The 19,764-nt window shown below is 41.7% G+C and overlaps 1 protein-coding gene across 2 annotated transcripts; it reads right to left on the bottom strand.

The window, feature by feature from the left end:
- Positions 1–4,538: 4,538 nt before the first annotated feature.
- On the bottom strand, positions 4,539–19,425 carry LOC306996950 (uncharacterized protein). Of its 2 annotated transcripts, XM_079609911.1 has the most exons (4): positions 19,317–19,425; positions 19,138–19,209; positions 13,452–14,079; positions 4,539–6,237 (listed from the first exon to the last, which is right to left on the bottom strand). In XM_079609911.1, the coding sequence occupies exons 3-4, from the start codon at positions 14,077–14,079 to the stop codon at positions 6,149–6,151; spliced, it is 717 nt and encodes a 238-aa protein (XP_079466037.1). In that variant the 5' UTR covers positions 19,138–19,209; positions 19,317–19,425; the 3' UTR covers positions 4,539–6,148. The 2 variants fall into 2 exon arrangements, 1 of the variants encoding a protein (XP_079466037.1); XR_013797220.1 differs by lacking the exon at positions 13,452–14,079 and having other exon boundaries at positions 6,113–6,237; positions 19,317–19,424.
- Between the last annotated feature and the right edge of the window lie 339 nt (positions 19,426–19,764).

Here is a 19,764-nt window from a genome sequence, read left to right as displayed (position 1 = left end):
AAATATCGCAAATGTATGTATCGCAATATGCATATCGCAACAGCTTGCAATAAATGAGACACAATTTTTCTTAGCTTTAATAAGTCTCAGGATATATTTAATTCGTGAAAACTAAGCAATGGTTTATTTTTATATTTTATGATTCAGTATCTTTTATTAAAGAGTTAGTTCACCCAAAAATGAAAATAATGTCATTAATGACTCACCCTCATGTCGTTCTAAGCCCGTAAGACCTCCGTTCATCTTCGGAACACAGTTTAAGATATTTTAGATTTAGTCCGAGAGATTTCTGTCCCTCCATTGAAGCTGTATATACAGTATACTGTCCATGTCCATAAAGGTAATAAAGACATCATCACAGTAGTCCATGTGACATCAGTGGGTTAGTTAGAAGTTTTTGAAGCATCGAAAATACTTTTTGGTCCAAAAATAGCACAAAATAAGACTTTATTACGCATTGTATTCTCTCCCGGGTCTGTTGTGAATCTGCGTTCAGGACTCTTCAGTGACGCTGATGGCGTAAGACGCTGATGACGTGTTATCTGGTGCGCCCGAGCTTCGTTTACAGTCTGAGGGAGATGCACGCTATATTCAAGCTATTCTACATTGTTTGCGTGGATATCATTTTTTTAATGGTGCGTAAATGTGCATGTCGCGGATGAGACACTTTTACAGCGTGCGTTTCCCTCAGACTGTAAACGAAGCTCGGGCGCACCAGATAACACGTCATCAGCGTCTTACGCCATCAGCGTAACTGTGAAGGATTCACAACAGACCCGGGAGAGAATACAATGCGTAATAAAGTCTTATTTTGTGTTAATTTTGGACCAAAAAGTATTTTCGATGCTTCAAAAACTTCTAACTAACCCACTGATGTCACATGGACTACTGTGATGATGTTTATATTACCTTTATGGACATGGACAGTATACTGTATATACAGCTTCAATGGAGGGACAGAAAGCTCTCGGACTAAATCTAAAATATCTTAAACTGTGTTCCGAAGATGAACGGAGGTCTTACGGGCTTAGAACGACATGAGGGTGAGTCATTAATGACATTATTTTCATTTTTGGGTGAACTAACCCTTTAACTAAACCTAATGTAGGATAACCTGAAACCCTGTGGTTTACACTGATGTTAAAATAACACTTCTTACTTATTTTCTTGTCATAAAAAGAATGTGAAACCCATGTAGGTTATAATTGAAGTTTATTTTACACAATTTAAGCATTATTGTATCGCATATCGAATTATTTAAGGAGTTATCACATTTTTTTTTCAATATCGCACAGTTAGAATAAAAGTTTAGAGTTCAGTTGAAGGAGCGTGTCTAGATGTCAAGAGCTCATTTGTCTGACCGGTACTAAACCTCTCACTGAATCACACACATCTTCTGTCTCGCTAGTTTCCCTGTAGCTCTGAATGCAGGTCTTGCTGCGTCTCTACGACTGATTCCTCTACTCTCAGCCTCATTAATGGCTCTCTCTTTCTCTTCACGGCTCACTGTCATATCATATATTGCGGAAGCAGCTGTTTTCAATCCATCAGAAATTTTAAAAGGAGGATTTAGAAGAACAATTCTCATGTAATCAGTAAAACACAGCTCGGCCTCCTCTCGTGACTCCTCTACTAAACTCCAGTATATTTTCTGCCATTCTGTCTGAGTGACCTCTTCATGCTCCTGTTTGAACTGCTTCACTTTCTCATCTAACTTCTGCCCCTGGATCTCCTGAATGTGTTTCTCTGTTTCCTCAAACATGTCATTGGTGAAGTGTGTCCCTCCATTCTCTTCTACCATCATCTCCACTTTACTGATCAGATCTCTGAACTGTGGGAAACTGGCAGAGTTATTATCTACACAGAAGAACCGGTTTCCACAACTCTCTACAAGTTCTTTAAGATCTTGATTACCGTTTTGTAGAAACTGCTCAATGGTTTTATTTTCATCCTCTAACTCAGAGGTTCTCAACCTTTTGCAAGCTGGGCCCCCCCAAAGCTGGTTCATTGCAGTTGGGGCCCCAGTGCCCCGCCCCCATCCCCCCACCTTGCATAGATAGATAGATAGATAGATAGATAGATAGATAGATAGATAGATAGATAGATAGATAGATAGATAGATAGATAGATAGCCCTATGCTATTATTTTTAGGCCCACATTATTATTATTATTATTATTATCATCAGTAGCGGTAGGTAGGCCTATTATCATTACTAGGCTATTGTTATAATTGGGAATTGAAACTCAGACGCTGATTGAAATAAGGAGAAATCGTGTGACGTGCCTGCATCAGCGATAAAGTCCGCAAGGCTGGGGAACATGTCACAGTTCCCTCGACTGATGCGGCCGTGCCAGAGGTCTAGTTTTTGTGTGAAGGCGTGCACTTTGTCTGCAAGGAGCAAAATATGAGTTTCGCAGCCTTGCAAAGACAGGTTGAGGCCATTCAAACGGTCAAATATATCGACCAAATAGGACAGAGACGCAAGCCACATAGTGTCATCCAGATGCTTCGCCAGATCTGATGTGATTTCTGTCAAAAACCACTTCACCTCCTCTCGCAGCTCATACAACCGCTGTAACACGCGCCCCCTGGAGAGCCAGCGAACTTCAGTGTGCAGAAGCAGCTGTTCGTGCCCTGACCCCATTTCCTGGCAGAGGACCCCAAACAAGCGAGAGTTTAGCGGCCGTGATTTTATGAGATTTATCATTTTCACGGATTGGTTCAGCACGGAGTCAAAGAGAACCGGCATTTTTTTAGCAGCTAGTGCTTCGCGATGGACCATGCAATGTGTCCATTTCACAAGTGGAGCTACTTGCTGAACGCGAGCAGCTAGGCCACGCTCACGCCCCGTCATTGCCTGCGCACCATCCGTGCATAGGCCAACGCATCGGTCCCAAGCCAAACCATTTTCACGGATAAAAATATCAAGCACATTAAAAATGGCTTCTCCTGTAGTGTGCGACTGAAGAGGCCGGCAAAACAGGACATCCTCCTCAATCGCCTTGTCCCGCAGATACCTGACATAGGTGAGGAGCTGAGCCTGCCCAGCAATATCAGTGGATTCGTCCAGCTGCAGCGCATAGTAAGGACTCTTTTTTACGAACTCTATCAGTTGCTCTCTAAAATCATTGGACATGTCTACAATTCTCCTAGCGACTGTGTCATTGGACAGTGGTACTGCACCGAGTTTGGCTGCTGCACTATCGCCTATCATTATTCTGCACATGTCTTGCGCTGCCGGCAAAATGAGAGTCTCTGCGATTGTATGCGGTTTACCCAGTTTACCGATTCTTTTGGCCACTACATACGATGCCTCCAAACACTGTTTAGACACCATGCTGTGCACTGAAATGGTTGCCTGTTGCTGATGGAGGCCATCAAGCTTTCTTTTAAAATATTCAGCCGGTTTATTTTTAATGCCAGCATGCTTCGTTTCGAGGTGCCTTTTTAATTTGCAGGGCTTCATACTGTCGTTTGCCAGCACCTCGGCACACACGACACACTGCGGTCTCAGATCAGCCGTGACTGTAAACCCAAACTGCAGGTATGCTTCATCGTAACGGTTGGCTTGTTGGTCCTCACAAGAAATTTCTCCATTTTTGTTATGTGTTTTCAATACAGTTTAGGCAATATGTAACTGTGTGTGTGGCTATGTTGAGAGACGTATAATCAGTCGGGACTTAGGCACAATCTTTAATTAAACAAACAAAATAATTATTTTGCAGACAATTCAGATTTTATTTTAATACTTAACGATTGCAGTCCTCATCTGTGTGTGTGTGTGTGTGTGTGTGTGTGTGTGTGTGTGTGTGTGTGTGTGTGTGTGTGTCTTAGTCGCGTGGGTAGTTTTAGCTAAGTGTAGAATGCCTAGCAGTTAAAAAAAATACTAGCTAGGGCTGAGATTTGATCTAATCTTTAACAAAAATGTTTGTGGGTTTATTCTTTAAAAAGACTGTTGGGGGTTTGTAGTAAAGGCCTACGTAAATCGAGATTGATAACAGACTAGCAAGAGCTGGCACAAGCGAACTTGGCAAGAGACTAGAGTGAATGGAGACCTATGTCGTGGGTCAATTTAAATGCAGTGATTTATTTTTGTGTGAGTGAGTGAACATTTACCCCGCTCTGTAAGCCAGGGCGGGAACCATGCGCATGCGCGATTCATTTGCAGCCTGGACGCGGAGGGGTGTGTGTCTCCTCCCTGCTCTGACTGCAGCGCGAGGCTACTGAGAGACTGACCGCCTGTGAGTGCTTTTGGACGGGAGAGGGGCTCACGGCAGCACCCGCTGCTGGTTGAGCACAGTAGGCCTAACTGCAAAGTGATTCGTGCTTTTGAGTCTCCAAACACCACAAAAGTCTCCAAAAACACCAGTAAAAGTCGCTGGATTTGTTGCTTTGACCAAAAAAAATAAAGTCGCCAAGAGGATGATTTGTATGTGTTATAATCAGTGCTTGAAGTGGGGGGAAAAGGTGGCGGTACTCTCTTTGCATTGGCAAATCATGACATTTTTACAGTGAAAAACAAAACTTGGAGATATTGCTGTTACAACAAATATTTTTTTATTATTGTTATTTATTTATTAACAACATAAATGTTTTTTAAACATGTTTATGTGTGCGTGGCTGCTTGCGTCTGAGCATTTCACAAAAATGAAAGGAAAGCTAACTGTAGCCTATATTCTGACTAGCTTATTCGTTTATATATATATAAAAATACGACCTCACATTTTATACGTTTGCAGCCTCTGAAACTTCCGTCCGTCATAAAAATTTATTCGGGTGGTTCGATTTTCTGCATTTTTCGCATCCGTAGCAAATATTTTGAGGGGTGTTTTTGACAATTGAGAGCCACCAAATGACGAATATGAGAAACCAATACGACAGTTTCGGACTCAGTCAGGGTGCAAGGACCTTAAACTTTTGAGGCTTGCGCAGCTTCTCGAGGAGAAATTAAACAAATGAGCGCCGTTTTCTAAAGTCTATAAGCGCAGCACACACAAATAAACTAAATTGACATACTGCAGATAAAATTCTAAATGTGGTGTTTTTATATTTATAACATTTGAATACAGTTCAGCAACATACATCACACGACCTGACGACCAAGAAAGCTGACAATTGACCATCACTTAATTTACCATCACCTCACGATTGAAAATGTGACACTGATTTCATATGACGTTCAACAAACAAGTTAATAATATTAAGTCACTTAGATTTTAGACAAAATAATGACTGATTTGGTCTATTTTAGCAGCGAAAATAGATCCGATGAATCCAAACAAAGATCACAGCAGCGCATCTCACATCAACACTCAATCGTGTTTTGAATGATTCAGGGTTTTGAACGAATCAGTTGAGTCAAAGATTCAATGACCCAATCATAAATATCTATCTGATTCTTGATAAATCGGCCGTTTGAACGAATCGTTTGAATGAACGACTCAATGACTCGCTTAATAAAACCGCTTATCACCTGCATTTTCACTCACTATCGACAAACCAATCAAATTTGTTTAAAACTTTTTTTTTTAAATCAGTCCAAACACATTTAAATTTTTATTCAGGAGTTATGTATATACAAAACTATAACTTTTTATGACAGTAGTTTAGTGCAAATTATTATTATTATTATTTTTTCCGTTTTTTTCCCCTCCCATCTGTAGCCTACTCGCACCCCCCCCCCGGGAGAGTGTCTGCTGCCATGTTGAATCCATAGATATAAATAAACTGCTTAGTTGTGTCGCATGTCATCATCGTCTTGCTGCTCCCTCCCCGTTCTGTGATTGGTTCCCTAAACGAGGCGAAAATCTGGTCCATGGTCTCCAGACTGCCTTTCAGCGTGAATAAAATCGCGCTGCGCAAAGGCAGTCTGGGGAAACCCAGGCTAGAATCGACCCACTTTAATTACAATAATAAAAGCATGTGGTCCAGGAGAAGCGCATGCTACAAATTTTCACTATTTCAGTTTTAACCTCCTAATTATGGAGTTCAGTATCATAAAGTCCAGGAGTGTCGATCACTGAGATCTCTTTACCCATCCTCACTATAGTTTCTACCCGACACCGTTTCGTCTGAGAGTCCGAGCCGGAGGAGGATTCAAGCAGGTTTCTGCCGATGATGGTGTTTCCAGAAGCACTTTTCCCAGATCAAGTTTTTCCCAGCAGAACCAGTCTGATCTGGTCTTTCCTCTCAGGAATCTGATGCTCATCTTCTGCTGTTGAACTTTCTCCTGAAACTGCAACACAACAATCACATTAATGTGCAATTTAACTAAATGCAACCTTCTCTAACAGCTCTTCTCTTTTAAGATTATAAACAGCTCGATCATGCAGGTTTGCACTGCACAACATCAGGAAGATCAGGCCCTTCCTAACTGAGCATGCAACACAACTTCTTGCCCAGGCCTTGGTTATCTCTAGGCTTGATTACTGCAATGCTCTTCTGGCTGGTCTTCCATCATGTGCAATTAAACCTCTACTAATGATCCAGAATGCTGCAGCCCGTCTTGTCTTCAACGAGCCCAAAAGGGCCCACGTCACTCCTCTGTTCATCTCTCTGCACTGGCTACCACTCGCTGCTCGCATCAAGTTCAAGGCATTGACGCTTGCTTACAGATCGACCACAGGCTCAGCTCCCTCCTACTTTCACTCGCTCCTACGAGTCTACATCCCCACCAGAAGCCTGCGATCGGTCAATGAGCGACGGCTCGTGGTACCATCACAGAGAGCCACAAAATCACTCTCCAGAACATTCTCATTCACGGTTCCTTGCTGGTGGAATGATCTCCCTACCCTCGTCCGGAATGCAGAATCCCTGACTACATTCAAAAGACAACTGAAAACTCATCTCTTCCGTGAGCACTTGACATAAAAAATTAAATAAAAAAACATTTTCCTTTAATCCTCCCTTGTTTGGCTTATGCTACTCTGAGCAATGCCTGAACTTTGTATTTTGAGCACTTCTTGCGTTATTTTTGCCTCTTCACGATGACTCGCTTGCTGTAGTCCTCAGTTATAAGTCGCTTTGGATAAAAGCGTCTGCTAAATGATTAAATGTAAATATAAGATCAGTGATATTTACATATCAGGCATAAGTCTCAAACGGGTTATGAAATGCATTTTTTAAGTTCTTTTATATTTCATGAGGTGCACTTACAATAATAATTTGTTACATTTATATAGCGCTTTTCTGGGTACTGAAAGCACTTTACATGGAAGAGGGGAATCTCCTCAAACCACCCTCAATGTGCAGCATCCACCTGGATGATGGACAGAAGCCAAGTGGCAAATTTGGCCAGGATGCCGGGATCACCCCTACCTTTTCGAACAACATCCTGAGATTATTAATGACCCCGGTTTAACGTCTTATTCGAAGGACGGTGCTCTTTTGACAGTGTACTGTCCCCGTCACTACACTGGGGCGTTAGGACCCACACAGACCACAGGGTAAGCGCCCCCTGCTGGCCTCACTAACACCTCTTCCAGCAGCAAACTGGTTTTCCCAAGAGTCTACCATCCAAGTACTGACCAGCCTCAGCCCTGCTGAGCTTCAGTGGGCAACCAGTCTTGGGCTACAGGGTGATATGGCTCCTGGCACTTATAAAGCTAGTATGATTTTTACATCAAAAATGGTTATAATTTAGAAATAAAAGGCATTTTTCCTACCCTCATTTTAGCCCTATGATTTGAATGCTCAGTTTGAATGGTTAGCCAGTCTAGTGTGAGACTTCAGTGTAAACGCCCACTTCTGTAATTGGCTGTGAGACTTAAGTGTAAACGCTCACTGCTGTGATTGGCTGTGAGACTTAAGTGTAAACGCTCACTGCTGTGATTGGCTGTGAGACTTAAGTGTAAACGCTCACTGCTGTGATTGGCTAACATCTTTGCATATTAAATAATTACTACATGTGGAAGCCTCCCAAAACATTTTAATTTAATTTAATAAAGGGGGGAGGAGACACAGTGGTAGAGGGAAAAACAGAGGAATGAATAAAAAGACTTGATGCAGGTGACATGGAAGACAGGGCGAACACAGTGAAAGGGTTACGGGAGACGAAGCCGGACCGTCACCGGACTGATCACCTTGACAATAGGGTATGGCCCGATGAACCGCGGCGCCAACTTCCTAGATGGCACCATAAGAGGTAGGTCCCTGGTAGAAAGCCACACCCTTTGCCCACAGATGTATTTAGGTGCTTCAGCCCGACGACGGTCCGCCAATCTCTTGGTGCGTTCCCCATTTTGCAGCAGTGCCTCCCTGGCCCGACTCCATGTCCGCCGGCACCGATCAATGAATGCCTGAACCGAGGGAACAGCAGCTTTGGGACCCTGTGAGGGAAATAGAGGAGGTTGATAACCAAGACAGCATAAGAAAGGAAATAAACCAATAGACGACACTGGCAAGGAATTATGGGTGTATTCAGCCCAAGTGAGCTGCTGGCTCCAGGACGAAGGATTGTGGGAAGCAAGACACTGGAGAATCCCCCCAAGATCCTGGTTCGCCCACTCTGTTTGATCATTGTTCTGTGGATGGAATCCCGACAAGAGTATAGCAGTAGCACCAATCTGCCGACAAAACTCCCTCTAAAAGTGAGAGATAAACTGGGGACCCCTGTCATAGCCCACGTCCTCGGGAAGACCACGAATCCGGAAGACGTGGTCCACGACCACCTGAGCCGTCTCCCTGGCAGAAGGGAGTTTGGGAAGGGGAATGAAATGGACCGCCTTAGAGAAACGGTCCACCACCATAAGGACCCGAACACGAAGTCCAGTGCAATGTGGGACCAAGGGCGGGAGGGAATAGGGAGAGGTTGGAGCAGACAAACGGGCATATAGTTACAAGACTTGTTTTAGGCACAAACAGAGCAGGAAACCACAAACTAGGGCTGAACGATATTCTGTTTTAACATCGACATCGCGATGTGCGAGTGAGCGATAATCACATCGCCGGAACATTCGATGTGAAGGGTAGTAGCACAGTAGCACCAGCGGCTTGGGGTGTCTGTATTTCTATACTGAAATAATATCGGCATTATAATTATTGATTTTTCATATTTTGGTGCCCCCTCAGCTCTTGGTGCCCTACGCACAGCGTATGACGCACGTGGTGGGAGCGACGGCGCAGACAGGCGGTATGGTGTAAAGCTGCTGTTTAAATGCGTTCTGCCTTTCTGTTTACAGAATGTTCTAATTTTGGAATAAAATATTAAGTGACCTTTTTGTCACTTGTAATGAAGCTTGCTTATTAGTGAAATTATTAATATCATGGAATGGTAAATATTGACTTTAGCCTGGAGTTATGGCTCTCAATATCGCAATATATATCTATGGGGAAAAAAATATCGCAATGTAATTTTTTCCAATATTGTGCAGCCCTACCACAAACCAATGGACGTCTCCTCCCATGGACGTCTCCTCCCAAAAACGCTGGCGAAGAGCAGCCAGCGTTCTTCTCACTGGGTGACAGACTAACCTGGACGAGTGGCACCATTCCAGAACCTCTGGCCGAACCGACTCCGAAACAAACAGTTTGCCCACCGGGCACCACCTTGGCGCCTCTGTTCCTGACTGGGCCTCAATGCCCAAGGTGACGGATCCCACCACACAACCAGAGGGGAGGATAGTATCTGGCGGCCCCACGTTCTCCGAGGCAGAGATTTGATGTGAATGCGCGTCAGGCTTACCATTTTGGCAGCCCGGTCGGTACGACCAAAAAAAAGTTGTCTGGAGTTCAGCAGTTTGGCCGGCCATTTGAATGTAGTCCAGGTTCCGGTGATCAGTCCAGACCAGGAACGGCTCCACTGAACCCTCCAACCAGTGGCGCCACTCCCACAGTACCAAGCTCACGGACAGCAACTCATGGTTACTGATGTCATTGTTCCGCTTTGTGGGTGACAAGCGGTGAGAAAAGTATACACAAGGGTGTAACTTATTATCTTGAGGGGACCGTTGGGAGAGAACTGCTCCAACACCTACTTCTGACACATCGACCTCCACAAAAAACTGTCGAGAAGGATCTGGAGTAATTAGAATAGGTGCCGAAGGAAAAAGGCTCTTAAGTTAATTATAAGTTAATTTTGCTGCCGGAGACCAGCAAAAAGGCTTTCTTGTGGAGGTCAATGCAGTCAGAGAGGCCTCCACCTGACCAAAATTGCGAATAAGAAATTGGCAAAACCGATAAAACATTGCAATGTCTTTCAGCTATCAGGTGTAGGCCAATCGGAAACAGCCCTCACCTTCGCAGGGTCAATGTGGATTCCCTCCACTGAGATGATGTGACCCAAGATGGAACTGGTTATGAAACAAACACTTCTCCGCCTTAGCATAAAGTTGGTTCTCTAACAGCCGCTGCAGTACCCGCCTGACGTGCTGAATGTGTACCTGGAGAGAACAAGAAAATATCAGAATATCATGCAGATACACAAAGACAAATTGGTTGATCATCTCTCTCAGCACGTCATTGATCAGAGCCTGGAAGACGGCTGGGGCATTAGTAAGGCCGAAGGTAAGGACCCTATATTCAAAATGCCCTGTGGAGTGTTAAATGCCATATTCCATTCGTACCCCTTCCTGATCCGAACCAAGTGGTAGGTGTTGTGAAGGTCCAACTTCGTAAAGTACTTTTCTCCCTGCAGAACCTCGAAGGTTGAAGATATCTAAGGTATAGGATACCTGTTTTTGATAGTTATGTCATTCAACCCGGTATTCTATGCAAGGACACAAAGAACCATCCTTTTTTACAAAGAAGAACCCTGCCCCTGCCGGCGAGGAAGAAGGACAAATAAGGTCGGCTGCCAGAGACTCTGAAATGTAACTCTCTATGGGCGCCCATTCAGGAGCGGACAAAGAGAACAACCTTCCTTTGGCCGGAGAAGTGCCAGGGAGGAGATTGATGGCACAATCATAAGGACGGTGCGGAGGAAGGGATACGGCCCGAGAAGACCACCCGCAAATCATGATAGACCTCAGGAACCCGAGATAAATACACAGGCTCCTCCTGCAACACAGCGGGAGAAAAGACAGGAGACAAGGCAGACACAAGACAATGGGCATAACAAGAACTCCATGATAAAAACAAGAGTTTTCTGACCAATTAATATGCGGGTTGTGAGTAGTAAGCCAAGGGTTTCCTGAGACGACAGGAGCAAGAGGTGAATGACAAATAAGAAAAAACAATTCTTCCCTGTGGTTACCCGAAGTGACAATTTCTAAAGGAATAGTGGTATGAGAAGTAGTGGAGAGTCCTCTGCCATCAAGAGCGTGAGCCGTGAGAGAGGGAACAAGAGCTTGAAAAGGAATACCTCTCTTAGATACCCAGGAAAAGTCCATAAAATGTCCCTCAGCCCCTGAGTCTAAAAAAGCGGAGAGAGGAAAGTTGGTATCATGGACCATTACAGAGATGGGGAGCATGGATCGGGAACCTGCAGATGGGGTGGTAGAGGTGGCGCTTACCAGTACCCCCTTAGCTACTGGCAAGCATTGGCTTTTGCTGGACAGGTGGTCGCAAAGTGCCCTGGCTTCCAACAGTACAGGCACAGCCCTTTGGCGAAGCGCTGTTGCGTCTCCGTGGCAGATAGGTGATACCTGCCTAGCTGCATAGGTTCAGGAGAGGGTAGATAAGCTAGAGCCTCATGGGCCACCCCGACAGGAACAGCATCATGGAATGATGTAGGCTTTGAAGGAACGACAGAGGTCCTGCTTATTGTCCAAACGAATCGCCAATTCCACAAGCTTGTCAAAACCCTCAGGAAGCTCACTTGCATAAACTTCGTCCCATATATCCTCTACCAATCACTCTGCAAACCTGGCTTCATTGTTCCACCCACTTGATGCAGCCAGAGTACGGAACTCTACAGCAAAATCCACCACTGAATGTCTTCCCTGCTGCAGCCAAGAGCCGAGATGCTTCTTTTCCAAGGGCTCACAGATCAAACACCTTCAACATTTCCACCCTGAACAGTGAAAACTCCTTGCAGAAATCGGCTTCCTCAGACCACACAGCCGTGGCCCATTCCCGAGCCCGTCTGGTATAAGGAGGGAGATAACAAAAGCCACCTTAGAAGAATCCAAGGCATAAGTGATGGGTTGTAAGGAAAAAAACACCTCACACTGGATGATGAAGGGTCGGCACATAGTGGGCTTACCGGAATGCCAAGGTGTCAACGGCATGATGTGCGGCTGTGAGTTCCTCCTGGTGACGTCCAAGCATAGTTCCTTGTGGCATAGATGACTAATCTGCTGGGTCCATCCTGGCCAGAGTGTGATAAAATGGCTGGACAAAAAAAAAACAGAGAACCCAAGAGCAGATCAGTTCCAACCGTGTTTATTGGAAGTAAAGTAAAAGGAAACAATATTTAATCAGGCAGCCGAGCCACCGAGCATAGGGGTAAGAGATGATTCCGTAGTCCAAGGACAGACAAGGGTCAGCAACGGGTAGGCAGTCCAACAAGGCAACAATGCAAGAGGGCAAGACAGGAGAGTGGTCAAGAGGCAGGCAGGGTCAGAACCAGCAAACACAGTCCACAGAACAGGACAGAGAATAATCCAGGTACAGGCAAAGGTCCAATAACAGAGGCAAATCCAAAATGGTTGGGGAAAACTAAGCTGCAGGGCTGGACAGGGCTAGGAGAAACAAAACAGAATCAAATACCTTGACAGGGCAAAATATAACAATATTTGAATGGCTGGAGAATGACAGAAAAACAGTCAAAACACTCTGGCAGAGAAGATGGAAAAGAAGGGATCTAAATAGTGTGAGAAATCAAACAAGAGGGAAATCAAGTGAGAGAGGTGTGCAAGAGCACTAATTACAATGAGTAATTTGAGTAACCAGTAGACAAAACCACAAAACAATAAATAACGCTCTGATTACTAGCGTAACCTCGGTTCCTTGAGATAATGGAAACGAGCATTGCATCGATTTTGGCGCATATCAGTATTCTCTGAATACATAAGCCTGATTGGTTCACTTTTCAGCCCGCCAAAATGTGCAATGCCAACTGCCTATTTAAGTCAGGCAAAAAGACAATTTCTGAATAGCAATAGTGTCGACTTGCACAGTAGCACGGCAGGGTACGCAATGCTCGTTCCCGTTATCTCAGGGAAGTGGGCTATAAACACAAAACTGACTTCATGTTAAGAAGTGTTATGTTCCTGCAGTCTGCCATGTTTGGCAAATAAAGAAAATGCTGATGTAAAAATATTTCTGGTTAAGGTTTGTATTTGTAATGGATGGAACATTAATGTCCTTTGTCAGTCACATGCCTGTTGAAGTGATGAACTGCACTACTCGTAGTTGTTTTCAGAGATGTAACAGATGTTGTATATTGTTGTATATTAAACTTTCAACATCTGCAGAACCAGTGCTATGTGTAACCAGTTCACATACAGTCCTGTGTGGCCCTACTCATCATGCATTATTGTAATAATTCACATCAACAGAACAACTTACAATTCATTCCTATGTCCTTGCTGTTGCACCTCCTCATCTCTTCCATGATAAATTTCCCACCGTTCTCCATCATCATTCCTTCAATCTTCTGCAGTAGGTCTTGTTTCTGACTCTCTGATTTACTCTTGTTATTGAAACAGTGAAAGTTTCCTCCACATTCAGTCACCAGTCGCTGGAGATCCTCATGATCTTGTAGATATTCATCAATGGTCTGATCCAGATCCTCCAGTTCATCTCCACGTGTAAACAGAATCATGATGTACTTCTGAACTTCAGGACCCAATGAACGCTTGATATAATCCAGGATCTCCTCCTCATTTTCCACAGGTTCCTCTAGAGGAACGGTGAGCAGAACTGCACTGAGACCTGATGAACATCGAGAGACCAGCTGATCCTTCATCTTCTCCAGCTTCTCTTTAATCAGATCTGGATCCAGTAGATCTGGACAATCAATCACACACACCTGCTTCTGTCCAATCTGAGTTACTTCCTCACACACTTCAGCTTCATGTTTCTTAACTTTAAACCTCTTTTCTCCCAGTATAGTGTTTCCAGATGAGCTTTTCCCAGAACCCTTCCTGCCCATCAGAAGAACCCGGATCACTGGATCATCTGGACCAGCGGACATCTTAGAAAGAGACAGAAAATATGGAGTCTGACTGTACACATAATGTCAAGTGTATTGTCAATGTATTATTTGTATGGCCCCAAATGACTGAAATTGCTGTGGATTGTTGTTGTTGTTGTTGTTGTTGTTGCTTTGCAGTGAAGACCCACCAATAATCATAATTTATCTGTGTAATTAATGTTACTGTTAGTGAAAGTATAGCTGTGAATATACACAACAACAAAAATATTAAATGAACTCTCCTGCCTGGATCTTTCTAGTAATCCTGACAACATTGATTGGCTGCTTCAGGTGTGCTTCATAGGGTCCCAGATAGCAAGCATCCATCAAAACAACGTTAAATCAATGTTAATGTGTCAATGTTAACTGCAAATTTTCAACCAGAAACCATTGGTAATGTCATTGAATCAATGTCACAATGTATAATCATCATTTGACCTGAATCACTGAATTGGTTTCAGCAGCACTGTGATTCTAAATCATAAAATCCAGAATTTTCTATATAATTTTATGGATTTCTTAACCCTTTCATGTATAGTGGTCACTACAGTGGACAGCATTTTCTAAGAACTCGGGATTGAGCGAACACACCCGCGCATTAGCACCGAAGCCCAACAATCCGCAAGCAAAGCCACGGTCTATTAATTCTCAATAAGATCTTCTGTAGACGTGTGACAGAAATACAGTCAGTCTGGTTAGTAATAAGTGAAAATGCTGTTTGTGGAGTTGTTTAATCAGATCTTGAGAGAGTTAATGTCTTTTATCTTCAGTTCGTCTAAGACTGTGTCTGAATAAAGTTGTAGTTTGTGTTCTTATTACTCTTTCGCAAGATGATTGAAAGAATGTTTCAGGAACATCACACTAACCTTTATATAACACACTAGTAACATTAAGCAAACTGGACATTTTTAATTTATGGAATGTTATAAATCAACGTTTCTAGAATGTTGAATTTTAAATCAAAATGAAGTTGAAAGACGGTTTGAGGAACATCATACCTTTCCTCTAACGTCAAGAAAACTAGACATTTTTCACGTTCCCAGAACCAACACTGAATATATTTTGGAGAGCGTTCTCATAACAGAAGTCTGTTAGCTGGTAACTTGGTTTTAGAATTCTACAGTCAAAAAATCTAAATATGTGAAAAACACCTATTTTAGCTTTAGGTTAACAGGGTTAACAGTAACACTTTAACAGTGTGGAGCCAAATAAACCCCCAGGAGAGTTTAACACTGGAGTTTGGGCTGTGTATGAGTTTAACACTTATCATTAAACCTTTATAAAAATTAATAATCAGTTAAACTGCAAAAGAAAAAATGTAGGTGAACAGAAAGGAAATGGCGTAAATCCAAACTTAATTCAGATTATCTGATCCATAAAGGGACACTTTACGAATACAATTCTGTAATGTGTAGAGCAAGACAAACTTATTTTTCCGTAGTCAACGACATTCGGCTAAATAATGATGCTGGAAAAAACACTGTTCTTATGCTGTTGGACCTGCGACCTGGAGTGTGGCGTTCGACACTGTTGACCACAGCATACTAGTAGAAAGAATTGAATGCTGTGTGGGTCTCTCTGGCTCGGTCATCTGCTGGCTAAAGTCCTATTTAGAGCACAGGAGTTTTAATGTGTCTATTGGTCATCATGCCTCAGCTCCTATGTCCCTAACATGTGGTGTCCCTCAGGGTTAAATTCTTGGCCCTCTTTTGTTTAATCTGTACATGCTCTCGCTTGGCCAAATTTTGAAGAACCATTCTATTAGTTACCATAGTTACTTAGATGACACACAGTTATACCTATCCTTGTCTCCCAATGAGTTTTCTCCCCTTGATTCCCTTTTTTTATTATTTTTTTATTTTTTTATCCTTCATTTTTCCAGGAAGGTCCCATTGAGATTAAAAGAAATCTCTTCTTCCAGGGAGTCCTGGCCAAGATGGCCATACTACTAGGCATACATAAACATATAACACATATAAGACATTCTAGACAGTCAAAGCACAATACTTATCATAAATCAATCAGTTAAGTAAAACAGCAACATGATTCATTCATTTTATACTGCAGTAAATTTTTAAATATATTCAAAGGAGGAATTGTTTCTAGTGGAGCAATGGCTTGAAATTCATTCCACAGCCATGGAGCGTAGTAAGAGAAAGATGATTTTCCATGCTCTGAGTGTACCCTAGGTACAACTAATTTAATCCCATTAGATGATCTGGTGCTATAGTTCTTTCTACATAAACAAAGACGACTAGTAATGTAATTTGGAAGCATACCCATCAATGTCTTCACAATAAATACTAACATATGTGATTTCCTTCTTTGATATAAAGATGACCAACCCAAATAGTTGTACAGCAAACAATGATGAGTACGTGAACAAGAATTTGTTATAAAACGCAGTGCAGCATGATAAACAGCATCCAACCTTTTCAATAAATATGTAGAAGCATGCATATAAACAACATCACCATAATCTAAAATAGGTAAAAAAGTACTTTGTATAATTCACTTTCTAGCTGTAAAGGAAAAAATCAAGTTCAAGACTGGATGTCTAAAAACCTTCTTAAATTAAAGGGATAGTTCACCCAAAAATTAAAATTATGTCATAATTTACTCACCCTCAAGTTGTTTCAAACCTGTATGAGTTTCTTTCTTCTGTCAAAAGAAGATATTTTGAAGAATGTTGGTGACCAGACAGTTGCTGGACCCCATTGACTTCCATAGTATCTTTTTTTCCTACTATGGAAGTCAATGGTGTCACATTGCCACACTATTGAAAGGATTTGAGGAACTGTGAAGAACCTCGGGGTCATTATTGACAATGACCTAATATTCAATAGCCACATGAAGCAGTCACAAAATCGGCTTTTTATCACTTACAAAATAAACTTCATATTATCGGTAGACTTAGAAAAGCTCATTCATGCTTTTATTACGTATTACGGTCTCTTCACTGGTCTTCCTAAAAAAAAACAATAAAACCTCTTCAAATGATCCAAAATGCAGCAGCAAGGCTATTGACCAGAACCAAAAGAAAAGATCATATCACAGTATCTTTTTTTTCCTACTATGGAAGTCTATGGGGTCCAGCAACTGGCTTGTCACCAACATTCTTCAAAATATCTTCCTTTGTGTTCAACACAAAAGGGAGGGGTTTAGATGATTAGATGAATGTGATTATTTATTTTTCGGCCTGAAATCGCTGATACAACCTTTAAGACCACCATCTCCATTTTTAAATCCAGACTAAAAACAAAATTCTTCTACAATGCCTTCCACTAGCCCTTCCTTGTACCTGTGGTCTGTAAGCTTTACTGCTCTTATGCTTTTGCTTTTCTGTGTATTATGTTCTCTGTGAATGTTCATGTTCCCTTGGACATTCTTTTTTTTTTTTTTTTTTTTTTTAATCGATTGACATGATATTTTAACTAGTTTTAACTACATATCAAATGTTATGATTATGTAAAGCACTACCGTTGTGTGTATGAAATGGGCTATATCAATAAACTTGAACCTTGAACCTTAATAAATAAATACATTTTGTCTGGCACACTTTCAATCGCTCTTGCAAGGTTTTTAAGACAACCGGGTTGGAAAAAATAATGAATGATTTGGAGAAATTACTTGTAAATATTAAATATCACCCTCACTGTCACCATACTTTGTTGCATAGGCCTACATTATTTGTACTGTAGCCTATTATATTTCAAAGGTTTTGCGTTGGACCGAAACACAATCCCGCATGTCATATTTTCTCCATCATCATCATCATCATCATCAGCATGTCTCATTAGGAGCTCCGCTATTCTGCTTTAAAGCGCACCTATTATGGAATTTTGAAATGTACCTTTCATGTAGTGTGTAACATAGATCTAAGTGAACAAAAACATCCTGCAAAGTTTGAAATATGAAAGTGCACCGTATATAAAGTTATTGTCTTTCAAAAGTAAGAATTGACTCTGAGTCATTTTTATGAATCGTTAGAAGACCGAAGCTTTTTCTCTGACTAGATGACGTCAACTTGTCAAGTTATTTGAATACGATACGCCCACTTATTGCGCTCCAAGGCCAGCAGGGAAACATCACGGGCGACGAGACGCTGTGTTCTGAAGTGCGGCTCAAAAGCCAACTTTTTTCATCTGCCCAAGGAGGAGCATTTGAAGACTAAGTGGCTACAATTCATATATACAACTATACCACAGAAGTATTAGTCCGAGCCTTGTGCTTTGTTCGCGCCATTTTGAAGACGATTGCTTTACCAACTTAAATGCAATCAAACTGGGATTCGCGAGCCGGCTGATATTGAAGGAAGGTTCAGTTCCAAATGTATTTGCATCAGCTTCCTCCTCCGTATCACAACCTGTAAGTGTTATTAATAATTGTTGCTTTTATGTTTTATGTAGCATGCTTAATAATTATTGTGTTTGTTGTGTAAGAACCGTTTAGCTTCTAGGTCTTCAATGACAATTGTATTAAGATATGTGAAGTGTTTGTCGTTGTTTTCGGAGTTGTCTTAAAGAATAGAGTAATACCTCGTACTAGTAATGTAACTGCATTTTTTTTGTTTTTTTGTAAAAACGTTATGTTTATGCATCGGGCTAACGCAAACAAAGACTGATTGTGCTTTTACAATATGAACTCTGGGCTATGCTCGCTAACATTAAATTATTTATCTTATTTTTAGTTTTTTTTACTACAAAATAAAGCAGTGGACTATAATCATTATTATAACATGATTTAATTGATAAAAGCATCATTGTACTCCGTGTTAAAAATAAGTATTATCTCTGTAAACACTGCTGGGTCATCTGACCAATCAACGCAGATTAGCGTCGCGCAAAGGAGGGGTTGGAAAAACGAGTCGTTGAACGAATCATTTGGGAGTCGGTGAGCAAATCAGGTAAAAATAAATGCATATTATACGACAACAAAAGTGTTTTTTGTCATTGCATGCATGTAAAACTGTTGTTGGGGACTCCCTAAACAACATTAGGAACATTTTAAATGTCATAATAGGTGCCCTTTAATAAATCCTGTGGGATATTCTCTTACCAGGAGGAGTTTCAGACCCCGTCGCCATTACTGTATGAGACTGCAGAAACATCACAGCGCAGGAAATACTTCCTAAAAACAATACATACATTCAACAATCTCAATACATTGTCATTCCTTATAGCCTATCAATAGCCTAAATAAATCTGCATAAAAGATCGCAGGAAACGCAAACTCACCAGGAGTCGAGCTGATGTTCAGGTTTGTCTAAATCTCAGTTAAGAATATTAGAGAGAATTCGTAAGTATTTATAACTAGCTCTGGCTGAGCTCATCCTCCTGCAGTTCTGCGTCATAGCCGTACGCCACGCCCATTACTCGAGCTGCAGCATGACGTGTTATCGAAACTGAAAGAAAATCGGATCATAAACCACACAGAAACAATACATAGTCTAGTATTGCTTTATTATTGTTGTTGAATAAATGGTTTTCAGTTTCATTCTATCAGCCGCACCATTCACGACCTTATACACAAATCCTCTTACATTTATCTTACATTTTGTTTATGTGAGACATGTAATTTCCGTGTCAAACCACATTGCAATAAATCACTTGTTGTAATTCCGTTTTATTCTATAATTTTATATTTATATATCTACTTATCTTTTTATTTGCAAAGAAAATATAT

Source organism: Phoxinus phoxinus (genome assembly GCF_949152265.1).
Source record: "Phoxinus phoxinus genome assembly, chromosome: 1".
In the NCBI taxonomy this organism is placed as follows: Eukaryota; Metazoa; Chordata; class Actinopteri; order Cypriniformes; family Leuciscidae; genus Phoxinus; species Phoxinus phoxinus.
The sequence above is the reverse complement of the archived record's forward strand: the minus strand, read 5'-3'. Positions and strand labels throughout refer to the sequence as shown.

Bases quoted from the DNA above. Each gene is read 5' to 3' on its own strand.
- LOC306996950 (XM_079609911.1), bottom strand. From the start codon at position 14,079: ATGTCCGCTGGTCCAGATGATCCAGTGATCCGGGTTCTTCTGATGGGC. The intron at 6,238-13,451 runs GTAAGTTGTTCT...GTTGTGTTGCAG, and splicing joins CAAGGACATAGGAATGAATT to TTTCAGGAGAAAGTTCAACA.